The following is a 21,799-nucleotide window of genomic DNA, read 5'->3' as shown; positions in this document are numbered from 1 at the left end:
TGACTATTAGTTTTCTTAATATCAACATGTACATTTGGTAATCAAATAATTAAAAAAAAATCTTATAAATTATAATTTACTAAATACTATAAAATGACATAAAAAAATTATTGTTGAATTTTTTTCTCTAATATTGTTTTATCTTTATAGTGATCCTTACAAATATAACAAGAGATGCATATACATCATGTTCCTGCCATAGTGCTTTTGTATTAAAGTTGGAATTTGTGAATTGTAGTAATAATAGTAAAATGTTGACATCGTTAAATAATAAATTGGAATTATTTGAATAACAATTGTAGTAATAATATAGTAAATCTTTTAACAAATAGTATTGAAGAAAGTTTAACTTTGTAGCATCTATATTTAAATATTAAAACATAAAATGTTTCTCCTTAGTAAGTAAATAATAGATGTGTTGCATCTAGTTCCTGTCAATTAGTAAAATCTATAACATGTTGCTTAGTTAGACAACATTGTAACAATAATGATTTCTACATGTAACAAATATTAGATATGTATACTAAAGGTTTTGCAATAAATAGAGTATGTCAAATTAGAATTAAAGCTCCATGTATTTTTATAATAGTTATACAAATGTTATTGTTAATTATTGAAATATAATAATAATTATGATCACTCTCGGAGTAGAGAAGCTGAAAGAAGAATGAGACAAAGAGAAAGAGGGGAAGACTCGTGGGATCAAAGACAAGAAGAGTGAGCGAAGTCATCTTTGTGAGCTCTGAGGCTACCAAGCAAGGCAAGGTGGAATAGTGACAGAGAAGTTTGTCGCCATAATGCCTATGTTGTAGAATGTGAATAAGGATGGTTAGGGTTTTCAATTTTCTTTTTGTTTTCTGTTGAAGTTTAGAAATATTTCTATAAGAAGTAGGATGGGAACCACAATTTTTTGTAGAAACGTATGTAGAAATTATGGTGAATAGGATAGATGCAAACTATAAATTTGTATGGATTCAAAGGAGTAGCATAAACTGTGACAAGTTTTGTATGTAGAAACTATTATGGATAGGATAGTTGTAGATTGTGAATATGTATGGATTCAAAATAGGAGGAGCTGAAATTGTGACAAATCTTATTGAGATTTTTGATAATATTAATAAAATTACATAAACTTTACCGATAAAAACTAAAATAATTATGATAACTAGTATCATGTATAATTATACATGTAATAATTAATCTAATTATAATAAAAAATATTAAAAACATCTATTATTATTTGATGCACTGCGAAATGGGGGAAGATTAGACTAGAACTTGTGGTCGTATAACACCCAAAAATACAACAAACTGTTAGTGTTAATAAACCCAAAACTAATCTAAGCAGACATGTCAAAAGAGACACCAAAAACATGAAAGAATATTTAACTAAGAAAGTAAATATAACGAGACATCTCCAAATGCCTCCTAACATGCTCTTAGCTCCTTCTCTTTTGTTCCTCTCCTCTCCAAGTTCCAAACCAGTGTAGCTCTCAGCAACGTTTTGCACTATGGATGCTTATGGAGGTTCAAGATTGTAGATGATTACTCTAAATGCTATGCAAGTATGAATAAACTAGAAATGAGATTATTATCTAATCTAGTGTTGATTTTAATCCAAAAGAGTGAATATGAGTAAGATATGCTAAATGCTCTCTAAAATTCTCTATAACTTAGATGCATACAAGTTTTCAGGATCTGGATTATGAAGAAATGGGCTCTATTTATAGGAAAAATGGAGCAATGGATGGTTGAGATTGAACAATCTCAATAAGGGTCAGGATTGAATGACATTCAATCCATGTGATGGCTTTCAACCCAATCCCAAGATGACAAGTGTCAATGTGAGATAGGTTGAGAGGAGAGGGAATAAGCATTAAATGTTTGACATGACTTGAGAGTTAACTTGGGAAGGTCAACGTTGGGTTGAATGAATAAATTCTTTATTCAAAGAAAAAAACTTTTATCCAATGGATAAACTCTTGTGCAAAGGCAAAATGGGTAACCATGGTCAAAGCAATAAATGTTTGAGGAGACACATGAGTGCAAGTTGAATTAACCATAAATAGTTATGTAAGAGCCATTAATGGTCATGTAAGAGCCATTAGTGGTTTTGGAAGACTTTAGAGGTTAAATTGTTGAACACACAAAGCATCAAATGCTTTTCCAGTGACTTCAAGTTGCTTAGGAATGTGACAATAATTAGGGAATGGATTAGGTTAATTAGGAAGGGGTTAGAAGAATCTAGAAGAGGGTTTAGGGGTGCAAGTGGATTTGGTGGGTGAGAAAAAATAGGATTTTTATTTAAAATAAATTAATTTATTTCAATAAATGTGTGCAAGTTGCATTTGTAGGAAAATGCAAGTGGGGGGATAAATGATTTAAATAAATGTTTTATTTAATTTATTTAAAAGAGGAAAATGAGGATTAAATGAAATAAATATGATTTATTCATTTAATTGATTTGTGAATTTGGTTTAATGAATTAATTAAAATAAATTGAATAATTTATTTAATTAATAGAAGAATGTTTGAAGATGAATTAATTAAATATTAATTTAATTAATTGATGGCTTAGTGGATTTCTAATCAAATAAATAACAAATATTCATTTAATTAAAATGGACAGATTTATGTGACTACATTTGCCCCTCTTTGAGACGGTGCGGTTTATCGCGTCATTTCAAAGAAAGAAAAATAGGTGTGAAGAAATACCCCATAAAATGTTGATTTAATGGGTGGTATGCCCCCTCGAGAAATGGGCCAATTTTTTTTGAAAAATCGGGCGATCTCTCGAAAAAGAATGAAAATTGGCAGGGTGATAGAAGATAAGAAGTTAGCCATGCTAGTGAAAAATAGAAGAAATCGAAGATAAAATGAAGAAAGGGAAGGCTCGGGAAGTTCACGGGGACCACGGCGGTGAGCGGGGGAAAATTACGATTACGGTGAAGGGTTTATATGGGGAGAAAGGGGTGAAAATAGGCTCATTTGCATTCATGTCCATAGTGAAACTTTAGCTCTGATAGTGATTTTCTGGAAGAGCAAGGAGCAGTTAGAATGCTGGTACCAGTAGCAGAGCATCGATTAGAGCGTGTCCATCGATTCTAGTGACTAGACGACTATGGACTAGCGATATGTAAATTTGAATTTTTGATATGTTTTTAGCTAGGTCCAAGTTGAGTCAAGACAATAGTGTTAGGACTATGTTTTGATGCTTTTGTTAAATGAATTAGCGCTTTTGTGCCGCAATGACGCTTTTGCATAGTCGTTTGGGCGCTTTTGTCAATGTTAGCGCTATTGTATAGCTGGTTTAACGCTTTTTCTTGTTTAGCGCTAATGGGTGGTTGATTGAGCGCTATTGTTGAGATGTAGCGCTATTGTGTAGTTGAGCGCTTTTGCAGTTTGAGCGCTTTTGCATAGTTGATTAAGCACTTGTGTTAGGTAAGTGGCGCTATTGTTAGCAGATAACGCTTTTGTGCAGAAAAAAAAAAAGATGCCCTAGGGTTTGAACAAATAATCTCCAGATGCCAATGATGGATGGATGAAGATGTGAAGTGAGAGTTGTTTTGAACCATAGCAGCCCTGATGAGACTTAGGTCATTAGGATAAATGTATGTTGAAGTCTAGGTGTGTCATGATTGCGTACCTGTTGAGACCCGAAGATACTTGATCAAAGTATCTGTTGATAGTCTAGGTTTAAACTTAAGAAAGTTTGAAACAAAACAACTGATGATGATGGTTGATTGCACTTGTGTAGGAGGATCTGCGCATCTTACAGTTGTGCGAGAGACATCCTGCCACACAGGGGTTACGTGATCGGCTGACAGAGGCTGAGGTGGATTGCATTGCAGCGACTGGGCTGTAATAAGTTTTAATTATTTGATTATATTTAATTTATATATAATTAATGTATTATAATTATTTCATTCATATATATAAATTACATTACATTATTATTTATTATTTATTATCTAATAATTTTATATATTATATAATAGTATATAAGGAATTAATATATTATCATTATATAAATGAGTCATTTAAAGCTATACATTTAATCTTTTTATATGTTTGATATTTATAATTCTATGTATTTTTCAAATTATTGATATAAAAAATCAAGTGGCTTTATCACTCATTTCATTATCAAAAGAAATAGGACAAAACTAGCTACTATTATATAACAGTGAAATGATTGTAGAATACTATTGATGAAAATGAAGACAAAAATAGAAACATAAGGAAATTTGGTTAACCTATTTTAATTCTTGCTTCTCATTGGTTGATGCTTTGACATTTAAAATACTGACATCATCCTAATAATCTTGTAGAGAACTATTATCCAATAGAATAATAGATAAATCAATTTATATACTCTATAATAAATTTGGAAAAAATACAAACATTAGAAAAATTGGTCAAGCTATTTTAATTATTGATTCTGATTGGTTGATGCTTTGACATTTAATAAATTTGGGTGAATGCATTAGTATTCCTGCCTGTGGGAGGAACTAATAACATAAATTTAATTGAAAATAGATAAGAAAAAAACCTACACGCCATAATCATTAAAAACACTTGAAAAAGTAAATTCTAGTGAATGGATGTAAACAAAAAATTCAAACATTTCATGAAGATTCATGGTACATAGATAGAGGAAGAGGTGTCTTTTAAACTTGTTTGTTTATGATAGATATAAGACATTTTACTTTTTTCTCTTTATATATGTTTTTTAAGTTTTCCTTAACAAAAAAATTTGTATATGGAGTAGGAATATTTTTTACTGAATAATTGTCCATATTATTATTTATAAAGTGACGTTATCCATATTTTTATAATTAATGGAAAGAGTCAATCTTTAAATTTCAAATGACGCACTAATTTGGAACAAAATGACATTACAAAAAGTTGCTACATGGAAAGAGCAATGGTATTAAAAGGAGGAGGTGGTTTCAAACATTCAATTTACCCCATACATCAATAGGGTCCAAATTGTTTATGATAAATTTTTATTTATCATTATTATTGCCATCTTTTTTTATCTTTAATTGTATCACAAATAGGAGAAGCAACAAGATCCAATTGAGGAAATTTACCAGAGTTTTGTCGGTTAATAGTCCCACATCCAAATCAAAATGGAGGATAATGGGTTGTGACCATCCTCACTAACCATGATCTCTTCTCAGAGGAAATAGAGAGACTTGAGAATGAACATCCCATTTTCCACAAGTAAACTAGTTGCGCCCTTGACAACACCCATAATATGGTGAATGACCTCACCTAAAGGTAAGAACAAGAGGTAATTTGGTAACAGAGCATGGGACATTATCCCAATTTCCAACAACACCTATAGATGATCAACTTTAAGTGCAAACTCGTTGGCTTGGGCTTGAATATGCATATGCATATTAGAGCAAATCATGACTTTAGTATAATGTAAGAAATTAGGATCAAAAGAATATATAGAGATAAGAGCATCATTTTTATCCTTCAAAATACTAAAATCCTCACTGACCATGATCTCTTCTCGGAGGAAATAGAGAGACTCGAGAATGAACATCCCATTTGTCACGAGTAAACTAGTTGCGCACTTGACAACACCCATAAGGTGGTAAATGACCTCACCTAAAGGTAAGAATAAGAGGTAATTTGGTAATAGTGCATGGGAAATTATCCCAATTTCCAACACCTATAGATGTTCAACTTTAAGTGCAAACTTGTTGGCTTGGGCTTGAATATGCATAAGCATATTAGAGCAAATCACGACTTTCATATAATGTAAGAAATTAGGTTCAAAAGAATATATAGAGATAAGAGCATCATTTTGATCCTTCAAAATACTAAAATCCTCACTAACCATGATCTCTTCTCAAAGGAAATAGAGAGACTTGAGAATGAACATTCCATTTGCCACGAGTAAACTAGTTGCGCCGTTGACAACACCCATAAGGTGGCGAATGACCTCACCTAAAGGTAAGAATAAGAGGTAATTTGGTAATAGTGCATGAGACATTATCCCAATTTCCAACAACACCTATAAGATGATCAACTTTAAGTGCAAACTTGTTGGCTTGGGCTTGAATATGCATAAGCATATTAGAGCAAATCATGACTTTAGTATAATGTAAGAAATTAGGATCAAAAAAATATATAGAGATAAGAGCATCATTTCTATCCTTCAAAATACTAAAAATAATTTCCACCCTAAATGCATGCCAAATTTGAGTATATTTGGAAGGGGTTCTAGTTAGTACCCCGAAAAGGCTTGAAAAAACCATGGATATGAGTTCAAGCAATTTGAGCTCCATGACAAAACCATAAAAGATTCTTGAGAGATTCCTAAAGACCATAAAATGAACATTGGGATCTTGAATTCCCAATTTGATTAACTTGGAATTGATAAGAAGACCTTGAAAATGATACACTAGGAAAACAAAGCAAGCTTTGGCTCAAGAATAATTGACCAACTTGTGTGGAATATGCACTACCAAATTGTAAATATAGATTGCATAAGCCATCTCTAGTTTAAGATGGGCACCACAGGCAAAAAGAGGCGAAAGCAAAGAATAGCCTTTGCGAGGCTTATGACTATGAAATTACGTATTAGGGTATGCTTCCAATCTTTCCATCATGATTTGAAAGACCAAACTCCAATTTTGTAAGCAATATCATGAGGAACAAAATGAATAATAATTTCAAAAGTTTCATGGTCCTAATTAGATGAATGAATGTCAACTTTGGCTTTAGGCTAGGTTAAAATTTCTTATTTCACTTTAGAAAAAATATTTGGAAGGGTCTTGTCATCTATTTGAAAAATATGAAAGCATAATGAGAGGGCAATTATAGTAATGTAAAATAGGAGTCCACGAAATAAACTATTGATTAATGGAAAACCCATTGTGAAAGCTAGTGGAATTTTAAAGAAGCTAAGGCTTATTCTCCAAATACTTTTCATCACAAGAGTCCCTTGGATTTTAATGAGCTCTTTCATAATTAAGAGTGTATAAATTCTAATCCCCTTCTAAGCATGTCTCTTAAATGGGACGTTAAAAGAAATGTAGTGGCATGCTAATATTATCATGTTTCATTACCTTCTAAAGTTTAAATGATCCATTTTACACAAAAACCAAATCTTGGTGTTCAATTGAAATTAAACCTAGATCTCTAGAATCACGTGAGAGACAACAACATTGCTATGTCACACAATGAAAGCATTTATGATTCTTTGGATGAGTCCCAAAGAAAGCGTCCAAGGAGCTTTAGAAGGGACTCAATAAGAATAATTAAAACCATCAAGATTTTTGAATAAATCTAAAACTTAAAATTTTTTATATTATAATTTTAAATAATTAATTATAATATTACGAAGAAACATATATTTACATAAGAAAATATTTTTAGTTTAGATATTAAAATGGGATACATTTAAATTGTTAAAAAATATCTTTTAACTAAGTGGGTAGTGGGATGTAAAGGAAAGTAGATATTATAACTCAATGCAAATATCATTCTTTGCATTATGATTAGACATTATAATGGAGTCCATCAAAGGCAGCCACGTCATTCTTAATCTTTACTGTTTCAAATAGATATTAAACTTTCTCAACGTCATCCATGAGTCAAACTTGATCCCTAAACCATATGATTTGAACTCTAATGGTGCTATAATAAAAACACATCATCATCCCTCCAATTAAACCATAACACTACCTTATTATTATTTTATTTCCAAAAATATTTTCCTCGCCAATTAAACTATCACCTTTCCCTATTATTTTATTATCAAAAAATCTTTTCCTCGATCTTGAGCGCTGCAATAAAAAACAATTTCAAAAAGCGAAAAGCAGCAGGATTCCTTTAATAAATAAACAATTCGTTCATTTTCTGCCCTAGATGGAGATTGGACGGTGCAGATAAACTCTTCCGAAATCGATATCTGATCTGTTGCGTACCGAAGATTGGAGGAGACACCTGTTGAAAGGCCACGCGTCTTATCAGACTGTAAAGCCAATGGTACTGCTCTGGACACGTGTCCGGTGCGAAATGCTCCGAGGATCCTAAAAGCGCACTCTTTTCCAAGGCATGACAGCGATATTTCCATCATGGCTCCTCCCAATACTATCCATGATGCCCATGGAACATGACGTGTATGTCTTCATACTATACACAAAGGGCCACAACAAGGGTTTCGCGATTTACACTAGGGTTTCAAGCGATTTTCTGGCGGTCCACCGTTCGATGCTCCTCGCAGGAAGCCCCTGATCGCACCGGCTTTGATTTCTGCCTCACTTTGCCATTCGAATGAGCCCCGTCTTGGGCTCTGCCGTGAAGATTTGACCCATTTTTTCGAAGGATTTAGGATTATTCCGTCTCGGAATCTGCAGTGAAGATTTTGGCGATCTTTTCGTAAGGATTTATAAGATTGCTCCGTCTTGCTCTGGTTTGAGCTGTAGGTGTCAGAGCTTTGTGGCGGTTGGGTGAGAGAAATCAGGGTCCCGGCGCGTAACGTTTGAGATGTGATTTTTACCGGATTTTAATTTAGCTTGTTTCGATCACCGGCAGGATTCGATTGGCGTATGGGTGTTTTTGCCCTCGCTGACTGGCGAAAGTTTCAGTGCAGTGCGATTGTTTTGTTCTTAGATTTTTTTAGTTTTTTGGCCGGAAATTAGAGTTTCTTTTCTTTTTTTTTCAAGAGGTCGGTGTCATGGAATTTCATCGGCTTCAGATGCAAGTTATTTCAATCATTTGCAGCTTAATTGCATCTGAAAATAGTTCATAGGCGGAAATTTGGATTCTGATTTCCGGAGCTGTACCAAATCCCTGAGGCATCGGCTTCTTCTTATTTAAAGGTCGTTGGAAATTAGAGGAGCAGCTATGAAAGTTGGTAAAGATGGTAAGGGCGAAAATGTTGGTAAGAGCAGAACGGAGACATCGGGCTCGGAGAACGGGGTTATGTTCCCCCGGCTTCATGTGAAGGAGACAAAAACGGACGGGCCGAGAGCTCCACCGAGGAATAAGATGGCCTTGTACGAGCAGTTCACCATCCCATCTCACCGTTTTATGCAGTCTACTAACTCTAATCCTCGGCAAAACCCTACTTCAGTGATAAATCAACCGGTATGCAAATATATGTCTAGCTAAAAATGAGCGGTATAAATATTTTTTTGCTTAAAATGTGTAAAGCCATCATCCTTTCAATGCATTGTGAAAATCTGTTTGTTTTGAAGAAACATGAAAAATCTATGCTTTTTGAACCGATATGCGAAGTGAAATGTCTACAAAGTTGTATCTTTAATGTATGGTAAGCTGATGTCGACTTTTTCAACTAGAACTTTTTATTTGATTTTACGTTGTAGCAATTTTTGATAGGTAAACTATAACATTCCCGGTAATGGTGATTCCTCTTAGCAGTTGGACCGTATAGCACAGAACATTATTAAGCTTAGAAGTCACGTTGCGGTTTTAGTTTCGTTTCTGCCAAAATTCATCGCTGCTTGCATTCAGCCTCATCCGTCTTTAACCTTTCTCAACACTGCTGCTTTCATATGGGAATTAATCATCCTACACTAATAAGCATAGGACACAATTTGGTTTAGAAGCCATCCAACAAAGGGTTTCGACTAGCCCCAAACTCAGAAATAATGTGCAGTGAGTCTTGTCCGGTTGTGGCCTGCATGAATATGGTTAATTAAACAAGCGAGCATGGTCAGCAACTAGTGTCATGCTGGTGTGACATGCATTAACGTGACTGCTTTAATGCAGGGAGCATGCCCACTGGTCTGCTATAGGGTATATTACAAGAAAAGGCCTGGAAAAACCTATATTCTTTTCTGGCTGGTCGCTTATTGAAATCAGAGGCCATTGAAGATGGAAAAATATTATAACATCTTGGTTTAGAATGTTTGGCTTTTTTCCTATTTGCCCCCAAAATTGGTGAATTGTTTAAGTAAATTTTACTATTTTATTTTTTAGAGTGGTGAAAACAATAATGAATTTTAGTACCCTTTGGCTTAGTTGCGTCTTATTTGTCCAAGATTTTAGGAATGCCTCATTAATCATATGTGTAATACTAAGAGGGTATGTTTTGAAATGGGTTTGAAGCATGATTTAGATTGTTGATGATTTTTTTTTTCTTGGGGCTCAAATATTACATTTGCATAAAAGGGATTGACTGCTACGTTCCATGACTTTTTGGGTACGGGGACGAAAGGGGATGTGTTTCCAAGATGTCCCCTAGAGGGCCATTTTTTAGGGGACGGTGATATACAAATTTAATTCACACACACACACACACACACACACACATGCACGTTCTACACACACACATGCACGTTCTCATTTTAGGGGACAACGATATACAACTTATTAAACACACAAATTTTTAAAAATATATTAATATATTAGAGAGAGGGAAAGAGAGAGATATGTCAATAATTGATAACAACAATATCAATATGTAAACAAATCAGCAGAGTAGTAGTATAACAGCATAATAAATTTCAATAAAGCATTATAACAGCTGTCTCAAACGTAAAAAAACCATGGTCTATCAATATTCAAAATTCTCAAACATGTATCCAAAAGTCTCAAACATCAAGATACAATAGTCTATGAAACTAAGATTCATTCGGGCTATCAATATCCAAAGACTTAGAACCATCTGAGTCACTATCCCACTTTGGCAGAAGTGGATCATCCAATGGTAGCTCAATTAGTCCTGGTTGCACCTTCTCATCAATCTGTCTGTTGTGACCTATTTCACACATCACCCCATTGCAAATGGGGGCTTCGATAGTTTGCTTTTTAGGGTTTTGTCTTAGCATTGCAATTTCATGTCCATTTCTTTGAGAGTTTGGAGTTAGAGTTCGAAAAGTCATCTAGGTCAAATAGGGAAATCATGCTCGGAACAGTGTCTGGACATTGTCAAAGTGCTTAGAAGGCCCGAAGGACAAAAAAAGCAATTGCTTAGGGTCAATTCTGATAGCGTCCTATTTTTGTGGGATTTTGCTTTTTTGATTTTTGGCACTTTGGGATCAATCCGGGAAGTAGCTTTTTTGGCTTGCTTTTTGCTTTTTGCTTTTTTGCTTTTTTTCAGCTTTTTTGAAAGTTGACCTAGGATTGGGTCCCTTAGGTCATTGCAACATCATTCCTATCTTCAAAATCAAAATTTGTGTCTCCCAAGTGTAAAACGCAAGGTAAAATCTCCGGGCGAGTATTTGTTCCAGATGTTCCAGATAAACATGAATGGTTAAGCAAGAAGATCTATTAAGTGTCTATGCCAAGGACAAGTTCGAATGGAGATAGCAATTGAAAAAATTCAAAGTGTTTGGCCATCCATGAAGTTCGCCATGCCAAAGGTGAAGATGGCAGATCATGTGCAAAGTCCGCCTTGCACAAAGGTGTGCAAGTCATTAAGTCCTCCTTGCACAATGGCGTGCAAGTCACGAAGTCCTCCTTGCACAATGGCGTGCAGGTCATTAAGTCCTCCTTGCACAATGGCGTGCAAGTCTTGAAGTCCGCCCACATTTGACATGGCAAAGGGTTTGTAAACTCTGCCCAAGGAAGTTGCAAGCAAATCCATGAAGTTCGCCCTAGCAAATGTGAGAATGGCACGACATCGTCAAAGTCCGCCATGCCAAAGAAAAAGATGGCAAACAAGCTATGAAGTCTGCCAAGGAAAGAAAAAAGATCAAATGCAAAATAAACACAAAGTCCGCCACAAAGTGGCATGCCAAGGCTAAACTCCGCCATGATTAGATGCAAAGCAATCTCCAAGTCCACCACAAAGTGGCATGTCAAGTGTAAAGTCCGCTATGCATAGTGGCATGCTAAGCATGAAGTCTGCCCTACAAAGTGACATGCTAAGCATGAAGTCTGCCATGAAAAGGGTGTAGATGGCAAGACAAGTGTGAACTCCGCCATGCCATGAGTGACAAATGGCATAAGAACATGAAAGACTGCCCAGCTACCAAGCACAATTCAAACTAACATTTGATCAAGCTGGCCTAGCATATGATCAAGTTCACCATGAAGAAAGGAAGAAATTGTTGTTTGTAATTAGGGCTGGCGGATTCCAATTGCCTTGGGCAACATTGGAATCCGCCTAAGGGGGCCAGCCCCTTCTCCAACATATAGGGCTAGGACCCATACCTCTCGGCTTCACCTAAAAGGTCCCCACGACACCCAAACCCAACACGCCACCATGATAGGGCTGACCCTATCCATTACGCATAAAAGGAATTAAATAAAATGTTTAATTTGCAAAGAAGGCCGATATGATTAGAAGTATTGCTACTCCTATAAATAAAGCATATACTTCACATAATATTCATTCAGTTTCAAGTAGATGCGAAATATATCCCGAGGAAGTGAAATACATATTCAAGGCAGTTGATAACAGCAAACTTCATTAAAGGGCAGCAGATCACTAATAGGAGACAGCGAACTTCATTAAAGGGCAGCAGATCATTAATAGGAGACAGCGAACTTCATCAAAGGCAGCAGATCATCACCAAAAGATAGAGAACTCCATTGAAGACTCAAGAAAACCCTATAGAAGGACTGCGAACTAGTTGAAAGGTGCAGCTAACCCTTGTTATGCACAGCAAGTCAGATTAGAAGGACTGCAAATCATGATCTCTATCAGTAAACTAATTGTGTAGACTTCTATGTCATCTTCCTTGTGACTGCAACATCTATACTCCAGATAAGTGTGTAATTATTAGTTGAATACAAAACCACAATCAGATCTGAGGATCTTTTCTGGCTGGGTTTTTCCTCCTAGGAGGTTTTCCCAGGGTAACTGTGCTTTGTCTTTATGCATTCATTTCCTTTACTATGCTTAAATCTGGAAAACAATAAATCTAATTAACCTAGTTAGAAACTAATTCTGATTTTCTGAGTTTTATTCAATCTGAAAGTACTAAAATTTACAGAAATGACTAGAGAAACAAACAAACATGGCATGAAACACATGAATCCACCATGGAGGAAGGTTTAAACAAATTTGAAGTTGGAAAAATGAACTTAACACCTAGAATATTTTTATATTATTCCAACACTTAGAATTATTTTCAACACTTGGAACAATTTTTGAAAATCCAACACTTAGGAAAATTTTCGAACTCAAGAAGAATCTAGAAAATTCCATGCCAACTCGTTCTTAGAGAAGATTAAGTTTCCATTTTGGAAGAGTCTAGGCTCGATGAATCTAAGAAAAAAACATGAAGTTGCTAAAATCATTGAACCCTTCAACTCTATATTAAGTTGTCATTTTCAATTCATTCTTCGATTGTGAAAGGTTTTCTCGCTCTTCGATTGCGAAAGGTTTCTCTCTCTTCGATTGCAAAAGGTTTTCTCTCTCAAGGTTTTTAAAGATAGATTTTTGAACGAGAATTTTTGAAGATAAAGTAAATTTCATTAGTGGAGGACAAAGATAAAGTGATTTTTCTGAGTTAAAGACAATTTTCAGAATTGAAGGCAAAATTCAGTCACAAGGGCAATTTCGAAGGTTCGAAATCTGAATTTGACTGACTTATTCTCACAAAACTTACTAAGTGTCTGGCCAAATTTGTCCATTTTCAGTCTGATTTTTCCCAGAAATTTAGCTTTTTGACAGGCTGAAAGTGAAAATTTCAAGCAAAAGGTCCAAAAATCAGAGTTAGAATCTTAAATTTTCTTCAAAAGTAATGTCAAATTTCTCATTTTTATTGCAGGTTGATGACCGCCAAAGGAGGACCTTCAAGAAAAAATCAAATGAAGTTCGCCAGTAAAGGATTGCAACCGGAGTCAAAAATTAATTCCAAATGGAAAAATGTTATAGACGCCAACCTCGGCCACGTAGATTTCAAAATTTCAAAAGGACAATGTATGGGCAAGATGGACTATTGCCAACACCTATTGCTTGGCGGATGATGAGAAATGACATTGTCCAAGCAATTGGATTTCCACCGGCTATGGAGTGCGCTGAGCTTATGGTTGAATGTGCCATACATTACAATGCACAAGAAAGACAAATCATTGCGCTAGATGGGAGAGTATTGGCTCATCTTGGAGAGTTAGCCATTGAGGAAGCATTCGGTATTCCAAGTTACAACTATAAAACTAAGAAACCAAAAAACTTTATGAGGACTAGCTTGAGCTTTGTGCAACAAATGTCAACAAGATGTGGCTGGAGAAGCCATGGCCCACCCGCAAGAGAGTGCCAAAGAAATTGCTTCGTACTAACTTTAAGGAAGAATATGTTGATATCATTTTATTGCTGAATAGAGTAATGGGTAGCCCCCATGGTGCTCCATTTGAAACATGGATTACTATTTCATTGACAAGATGACCTCTGGAGTCATAATGTTCAATTGGTCTAGGATAATCAGCGACAACGAAAAATTTGGAAAGGATGAAGTCCTTTTACATGAGCTCCTACATTGTCTATCTACTGGCAAGAAACTACAAATATACATGACTGATTTGCAAAGGCATAGTAGGCAATGGCGAGAATGAGTTTAAGTCCCATGATTGTTACCCACAGCTGCAGCTTAGTGAGAAGGTCCACTTCAAAAGGGTAAATGATACATTTTTGATGTACATTCCTAGGACATTGCAGGGAGTAACTCATCAGAGGCTCACTCAGGAGGCCAAGAGCTTGATAAGCAACGTTTATCCAGTATCTAGTATCCAAGATTCACGATTCCAAGATTCACGCATATAAGAATTCAAGGATTTACCGGATGTCCTTACCGACTTCCAATTTATCCTACCAACAGAATGATCTTGCTCGAAGTTGTTAGACAATTGGAAACATATCAAGGCTTCCAAAGAACAAAGCAAAATGCAGCCATTTCCTTTCAATTTTTCATTAGAAATATGTTGGAGTCTTGCCCAACGGTGCAGGTAGTTGAGAGTGCAAGGTTAGAAATGCAGTGGTATCCATTCACATTTTATCGATCCAGGGCTAATTTTGATCCTCACAATCATATTGGATTAGTGAATGGAGAGAGGTACAAGCATAGGGTTGATTTGGAGGATTTTGGGCAAATGCTGCAGATGAGTTTGATATTAGGAAAAGATTGTGGTCTAGATTGCTAGTAAGCTTGATTAGAACAACAAAGCTTTTCAATGTGCTTGATCAGTTAGAGAATGATGGAGAGTATACTCAGCCGTGCTTTGATGAGAATTGGCCCCTTCCTCTTGTGAGATGGTCAGAACCAGAGCTCACAAATTTATCCACCTTAATGTGGCGGATTGTCAAATATTTACAACGGTGGGTTGATCAGCAAGTCCAAGTGCTAAGGTGAAGAAATTTGACCCTCACTTATAACTTGATGGGCGAAATGGAATCATATTCTTCAAATGCAGAAGCGTCCCAAAGTGCCGAGCCAAATGAAAGCACTAATTCCAAGAAAAGGAAGGAAGAAGTTGATGACTCTACAAGGTCAAAAGGGAAGAGAGTTGTGAATGAGGAACCTGCCCATAAGAAGCATAGATTAGAGCCATCCCATTCTGCCACGTCCAAGAATGTGAATGATGTATTAACTATTGAGGATGAATCATTGGCTGAAATAAAGATTCCTTCTCCAATCCGTGAGGGAAATATAGAGTCAATCGTGCAGGAAGACGAAGAACCCCCATCTCCTATAGGCACGAAGATACTTGAATCAGACAATGAAATGGATATTCTGGGCGAGGAATTTCAAGAGGGAATGATTTACACTCTTCGAGGAGGTCAAAATATTCCACGTGAAGAAAGTAATCAGGAAGAGGAAGGCATTGAACAACCTACGATTCTTGATTGGTTGAAAGAAAGATTGAAAATGAAAGCACCAGTGGAAGATCAAGAAGAAGATGACATGACCAATTTCTTGGCCAAATTAGGGAAGGTTGCTGCAAAGAAGCCAACCAAAAAGTTTTCCACAATCCAAAGAGATAAAGCAGGCTGTCGTACGGTTTAGATTGCTGTATCGAAAGTGGACAAGTCAAAAGAAGATATTACTCCTCAGGAGTATGAAATTACCACTATCGACTTAGGACCAACTACAAAAGGTCAAGAGGTGGAGGACTTGGACAATTCAATCGCCTCCATGAAGGCAAGACTGAATAAAGAAATAGGAAATAAAAGAGAATACAAGAAAGAAATTGAGCGTCTGAATGAATATATTCAGCACCTGACCAAGCCTCTCAATCAGGGCAATTCAGTTGCTCCTCTACTTTTGAATTCTTTCCAAGAAACAATCAAAGATTTTGAAGAAGAAAAGGTAACAACCAAAGAGACCAAGGAGTGGATGGCGAGCAAAAGTGAAGAAGCAACCACTTTTGTAGAAAAATTAATGTTAGCATATGGGTAGATTTCCTTGTTTTGCTTTCTAGAATTGCGAACATGGCTGAAGCATGGGACGACCTTCATAATGTCTAGAACGGAATTATCCCATGCCTTAGAGTGTTGAAAGGAATTCCAAAGCAGGAATTGATTGATGGAAAGGTAATCGCAGCAGGTGTTGCATATGATTTCAACACATGGCACTAGGCATTGGTTGCACGAAGTGAAGTCCTAGAAAAAGTGAAGGCTCGGTATTAAGGCTGAGGAGCATATTCGAGAAATTCAAAACAAGATTGTCCTTGTAGTTGCTAATTTGCTTGAGAAAGAGACCATCTGAGAAAATGATATGCATCTGGAAAGTCTAAAGCTCAGAACTCAGGAGATTTTCTTCGCCATCATTGGAGCAGTCTTGAAGTAGAAATTGACTAAGGCATCACATTTCTTGTCCATCCAGGATGCCTTCCAAAGACAGGAGTTGCAATGGGAGATTGCTTTTGCTGCATGCGCAGATGACTTGGACCCTCACAATGGAGGAGGTTAGCCCGTTCGTGTCCAGGTTCATTGAACACACTGCCACTCGAGAGGATAAGGATGCACCTTCCTAGGAGATTGCTCCTCTTGCCACTTGTCCTCCATGCATTTGTTCTTGATGTTATTTTAGGAAACTCTAATTGGGGTTGTGTTTTGATCTCAGCCATTGATCTTATATTGATCTCGACCTTTCATTTGTTTTCTGGAACTCTATATAAACTCTCATTCTCTCATTTTGTTGTGTGGAGAGATTTATGAAATTGTTGCTAAGAGCTACTTTGATAATATAAGTTCGTTTGCAATTTGCTTTGAAACCTTATTGTTATCACGTGGTTGCATGGTTACATGGTTGCATATTTTCTTCAACAATATAGAATAATCAACAATCTTGGCACACGTAGTGATTTTGTTCAAGAGAGTGTAGAGTGTCCTTGACATGTTATTCTAATGTTCGATGAATGATAAAACGTACACCAACACTGACCAACATCTTTAGGATCAACATCTCATTTTGTTGATGGAGTCAGTCGATGCTCAGTAGTCTGTCGGTCTCAAGGCACATGAATTGCAACTAATTTTTCAGCTTGTTTTGATGTAAGCTTATTTCTATTAATGAAGTGGATGAAGCCTTAGGTGGACCAATTCCTCTCTGTAGCAGAAGAACTAGCAATTTGTGAGAGAAAACGAATGGCAAGTTGTTTCAAATCCTATGTAACCTTCCCATGAAATTTCCACCATTTGATGGGGCTTTTTGGTGCAACGGTGGCCCTATCTGTCCTAGCCTTTGGTTTGTTGAGCAGGACCTTGAAGATTGGCAAATTGAAGCCACTACTCTTGAAGAATGGTTGCCTGCTTATTGCTATACATTTTATGAAGGGTTGCTGTAAGCCCCTCTATCACCTCTTCATCCTCAAAAGGAAGCATTCAGCCAACTAGGTGCATACCACTTCAAATTAAGAGCGTAGGCAAGCATATGAAGAGGGTTGTTCATCGTGTTCCACCTCTTTGTGACAATAGGCCTAATATGCTCCTCATAGAATTGCAATTTGGGATCCTTTTGATGAATTGTTTGCTTCATTTGTTCAAGCATGCTATTAAAAGTCTCATAGATCTCTCCTAGGCTAGGAGGGTCTATATCTGCATATTGGATTACCCCCACAACTGGTGATATGATAGAGCAAATATACATGTAAGCAACATTTAAAAATTAAAACTCTTAAAATACAAAGTAAAACAAAGTGTAACAAATTCAAAATAAATTTTAATTTTCAGATTTCTTACCTGATATTGGCCCATCAAGTGTCACAAAGTACCCTTTCTCTTGTTGCCTTCCATTTTTCTGTCTTTGATTGAGCCCACTTTTTCTAGTCTCCACAAACAACCATGGATTGTAGAGCATCCTGCACCTCCAACATCCTCTCCAACAAAATGTAATATCTAGCATATCTAGTTTCATTTGGTTTGAGGAATTCTTTATTTGAATAAGACCGAAATAGTGCACATGAAGTGTGATTGTTACATACAAACATTTGTATGTCTCTAGCCTTTGCCATTGCTACCTTCACCCAATCTATTTTGCCAATGCCTTTCAAAGCATTATTCAAAGTATGTACAAACACGAAGTCTAATAAATATGTTTGTAAGTGCTCTCAATTTGTGTCACCACATTTGTTGAATTTTTGGCTTTAGGTTCAAAATTCATAAATGTTCGCGTAAAATTCGCACGATGGAAATATTAGGGTTTTGACTGAAGCTGAAGTTGGTCCGTCGCGCGATTGAAGCTGGTCGTCCCTGTTCGTGCTTCGTTTGTGTGCTGTTCGTGCTCTGTTTGTGTGTGTTCGTGCTCCATTTGTGTGCTTCTATTTGTGCTTCGTTTGTGTGCTTCTATTCGTGTGTGTTTGTGAGCCCTAGCCAGGTGGCCACGAGTTTCCCCCGCAATGCTGCTATCAGAGCTCAAAGCTGTTTGTGATTTTGTCATCGATTCGCCCAAGTAGGATGCTTTCGGTTTTGTATTTTGGGAATTTTTTGTTGTCTTTTTTAGGTTTTTGTTTTTTTCAGTGTTCCATCGGCATTGGGGACGGGGGGAAGCGGGACGGGTTTCGGGGACAGGGGGACCAAGGCCCTAAGTTTGGGGACGACGGGGTGGTGGTGGTGCTGATATAGTTATACATATACATATAGTACTTGAAAAACTAGTTTTGAAAAGATGTATGATAGTATAACAGTATAAGAATTACATTTCAAATGAAACTATAGGAAATTTGAAATACTAAATCTAAATACTAAGATTTCTTCAATGCTAATTGCTAAATAAAATTTGACAAATGAAATTGTCAAATTGGAGATTTCTATTATATCGAAAAAGGAAAATATGAATATATGATGCCATTGCAAAGTCTATAATAATAAAGATGATTACATGATTCATTATTACAATGAGTAGCCAAATGCAATAGCATTACAAAAGAGACTAGAGTCAAAGACAAAATGACAAACTGACAGGAGATGTCTGGGCGTCTCCCTGTCCCTTGAGAGACGTTTATTATTTAATAGTTTTAATTTGTATTAATTTTTATTAAAATATTAATATTTATTGTATTTAATTTATCATTATTCTATTTTGCTTATTGATCTGTCAACTAGAGTAAAATATTAAATACTAAATAGCATTTTTTATATTTACTTGTATTTAGTGTTTTTGTTTTGTTTTTAAATTTAAAAAATATATATTAATTTTTGTTTATATATATATATATTTTAAATAAATTATGTAAGGCGAATTTAATGTCTAATTTTTGTTTCGAATTTTTTGCCCTTTTTGAATTCATTTGAATTTTATGGTTGCCGAACTCGAATTTGAATTTGAACACGGTGACTTAGCTCTCAATAATCAAACCAGCTAACTTACAAACATGAGTTGAATTTGCCACAACCTAAACAACATTAGAAAACCCAACCTCCTATATGGCCTCCTTCAAAATAGCAAATTGGAAATAAGCATCTTTTACTTTCCCAAAACATTCAATAGCTCAAGAAAGTATGAACTAGCAGGGCATGTAAAAATAACATTAATGATTGGCCTATGTCGAATATCAGTCCACCCATCTACGACAATGGAACAACTGGTCCTAATCCATGTTTGCCTCATCTCCTCCATCATCATGGTTACTTTTGAATATTGTTTGTCAAGGAGAGAGATACTCAATCTATGTTCTCTATGGGGGGCATAAGAGGGTCCAATTGTCAATATTTCTCTCAACATGGTTTTGAAATAAGGTCGCCTTGCCAAATGAAATGGAAGAGCATGTGCATAAAAGATTTTGGCCACTGCATCATCGGCTTGCTCACGTTTTTGCATAATCATTAACCCCATCATTGTTTTTTCTCACTTGTTTCCCTCTTCCCTCTATCACAACTCTCTCCAAATGACACATTGGAAGAGGCATGCAAACTAGTACATATGACTGTTTCTTATTGTGAGCTGTAATGCTTTTGTCGTCACTCACTTTAGCCATCTTTGCCATTTCAACCTGCTGTTCCCATGTTATTGACTCTCAAATTCTAACATGTTTTCCACTCTCACCCACTAGATGGCCTGTAACCCTAGTATAGCTCCCATGGTAATGAGTGTTGCAAACATGACAAAGCCACTTTTTGCCGCCCCTTGTATTTTTACCCTTTTTGGTGGTGTGGCAAACTGAAGCAATGGTTTCTGGGGGTTGAAAGGGCCTTTTGCAAATTTTTGAAGAGAGATGTAGGGAATGCATAACGGTCTTGTGGGATAGAAGCTGAGGTTTGATTTTCAGAAGCAGAAGGGTCTGTTGAGATTGTGTTCACTTCATTTTCACTTTCACTACCCTCATGATTGTCGCTACTGCTGCTGCTCATTTTGTGGTGTTTTTGTTTATGGCTAAAAGTCTGAAACCAAATCAATGAATTTTTTTTTCAATCTACAAATTTACTAACAAGCTAAAAACTTAAAAAAATGACATACTTTTGCTGTAGGTTCAAGTTTGCAGCTTAGAACTTGTTTCAGACTTGAAGCAAAACAAAAATCAGTCCAATTTGTCCTCTAGATCGTGCCAATCTCTTCTCCAACAAGCAAACTCTCACAAGAAGGAGCAAAAAATGAGCAAGTGAAAGAGGAAACATGCTTGCTTGGTTATTGTTTTTTTTTGTTTTAACTCTTATGTGTGATTTTAGGGTTCTTTTGTGGTGTGGGAGTGCTTGTGGCCCCCCCATGCCACAATACAACAAAAAAATAAAAATAAAAACTTTATTTATTTTTATTTTTGGTGCGGAAGTGTTCCCAACTGTGGTGGATGACTAGCCATCCCCAAACGGCATGGAACGTTTTAGGCATTTCTTGAGGATTTTTTGTGTAGCGAGGATGGCAAGGGGATGTCCCCTTGATGTCCTGCCTATTGTGACGATTTCACACATCGCCCCATTCTAGATGGGGACCCCTTACTTTTTAGGCCCTCTCGGTCTTTTGTTTTGGTTTTTGGGGTCTTTTGGTGGCAGTCTCGTCAGTCTCTCCGCTTTGCAAGTGTTCGGGGGTCAAATTGATTGAGTCTTCTTTTTGTTTGAGTGAATTTGGTGGAGTCTAGGGCCCGTTTCGTCAATTTTAGGGTTTCTGTCTTGAGTCCTAGATTTTAGGGGTTTCTTTTAGGGTTTTCGAAAAACTGAATGTAGAATTGGAATCAGGACCCTTTAAGGAACCTCCTAGTAAAATTTGAATCTCCTTCAACATCCTTAGAAGATTGCATCAGTTCTTGTGGAGTTGTAGTTAAACTTGGCGAAGCAGAGCGTGGTTTATTTGGAATTTGTCCACTAAAGCCTTATCTATTGATATCACTGCCCTTAGGAGTAGATCTAGGCCTTTCTAACCCATTCCCATTTATTTTCAGTTCATTTCAGTTCATTCAAAGCGTAAGCATCATCAAATTGCTATAT

The 21,799-nt window shown here is 36.2% G+C and overlaps 1 protein-coding gene across 1 annotated transcript in view; it reads left to right on the top strand.

Annotated features, from left to right (window-relative positions):
• Positions 1–8,091: 8,091 nt before the first annotated feature.
• The window catches only part of LOC131060137 (uncharacterized), a 62,227-nt gene continuing 48,519 nt past the window's right edge, over positions 8,092–21,799 (top strand). Inside the window, exon 1 of the mRNA XM_057993251.2 lies at positions 8,092–9,117. Within this exon, the coding sequence (XP_057849234.2) occupies positions 8,875–9,117 (243 nt within the window). The 5' untranslated portion in view covers positions 8,092–8,874. The remainder of the gene's footprint in view (positions 9,118–21,799) is intronic.

The sequence above is a fragment of the Cryptomeria japonica genome, chromosome 1, assembly GCF_030272615.1.
Source record: "Cryptomeria japonica chromosome 1, Sugi_1.0, whole genome shotgun sequence".
Taxonomy (NCBI): Eukaryota; Viridiplantae; Streptophyta; class Pinopsida; order Cupressales; family Cupressaceae; genus Cryptomeria; species Cryptomeria japonica.
Note: the sequence above shows the minus strand (reverse complement) of the source record. Positions and strands in the feature narration are given on the sequence as shown.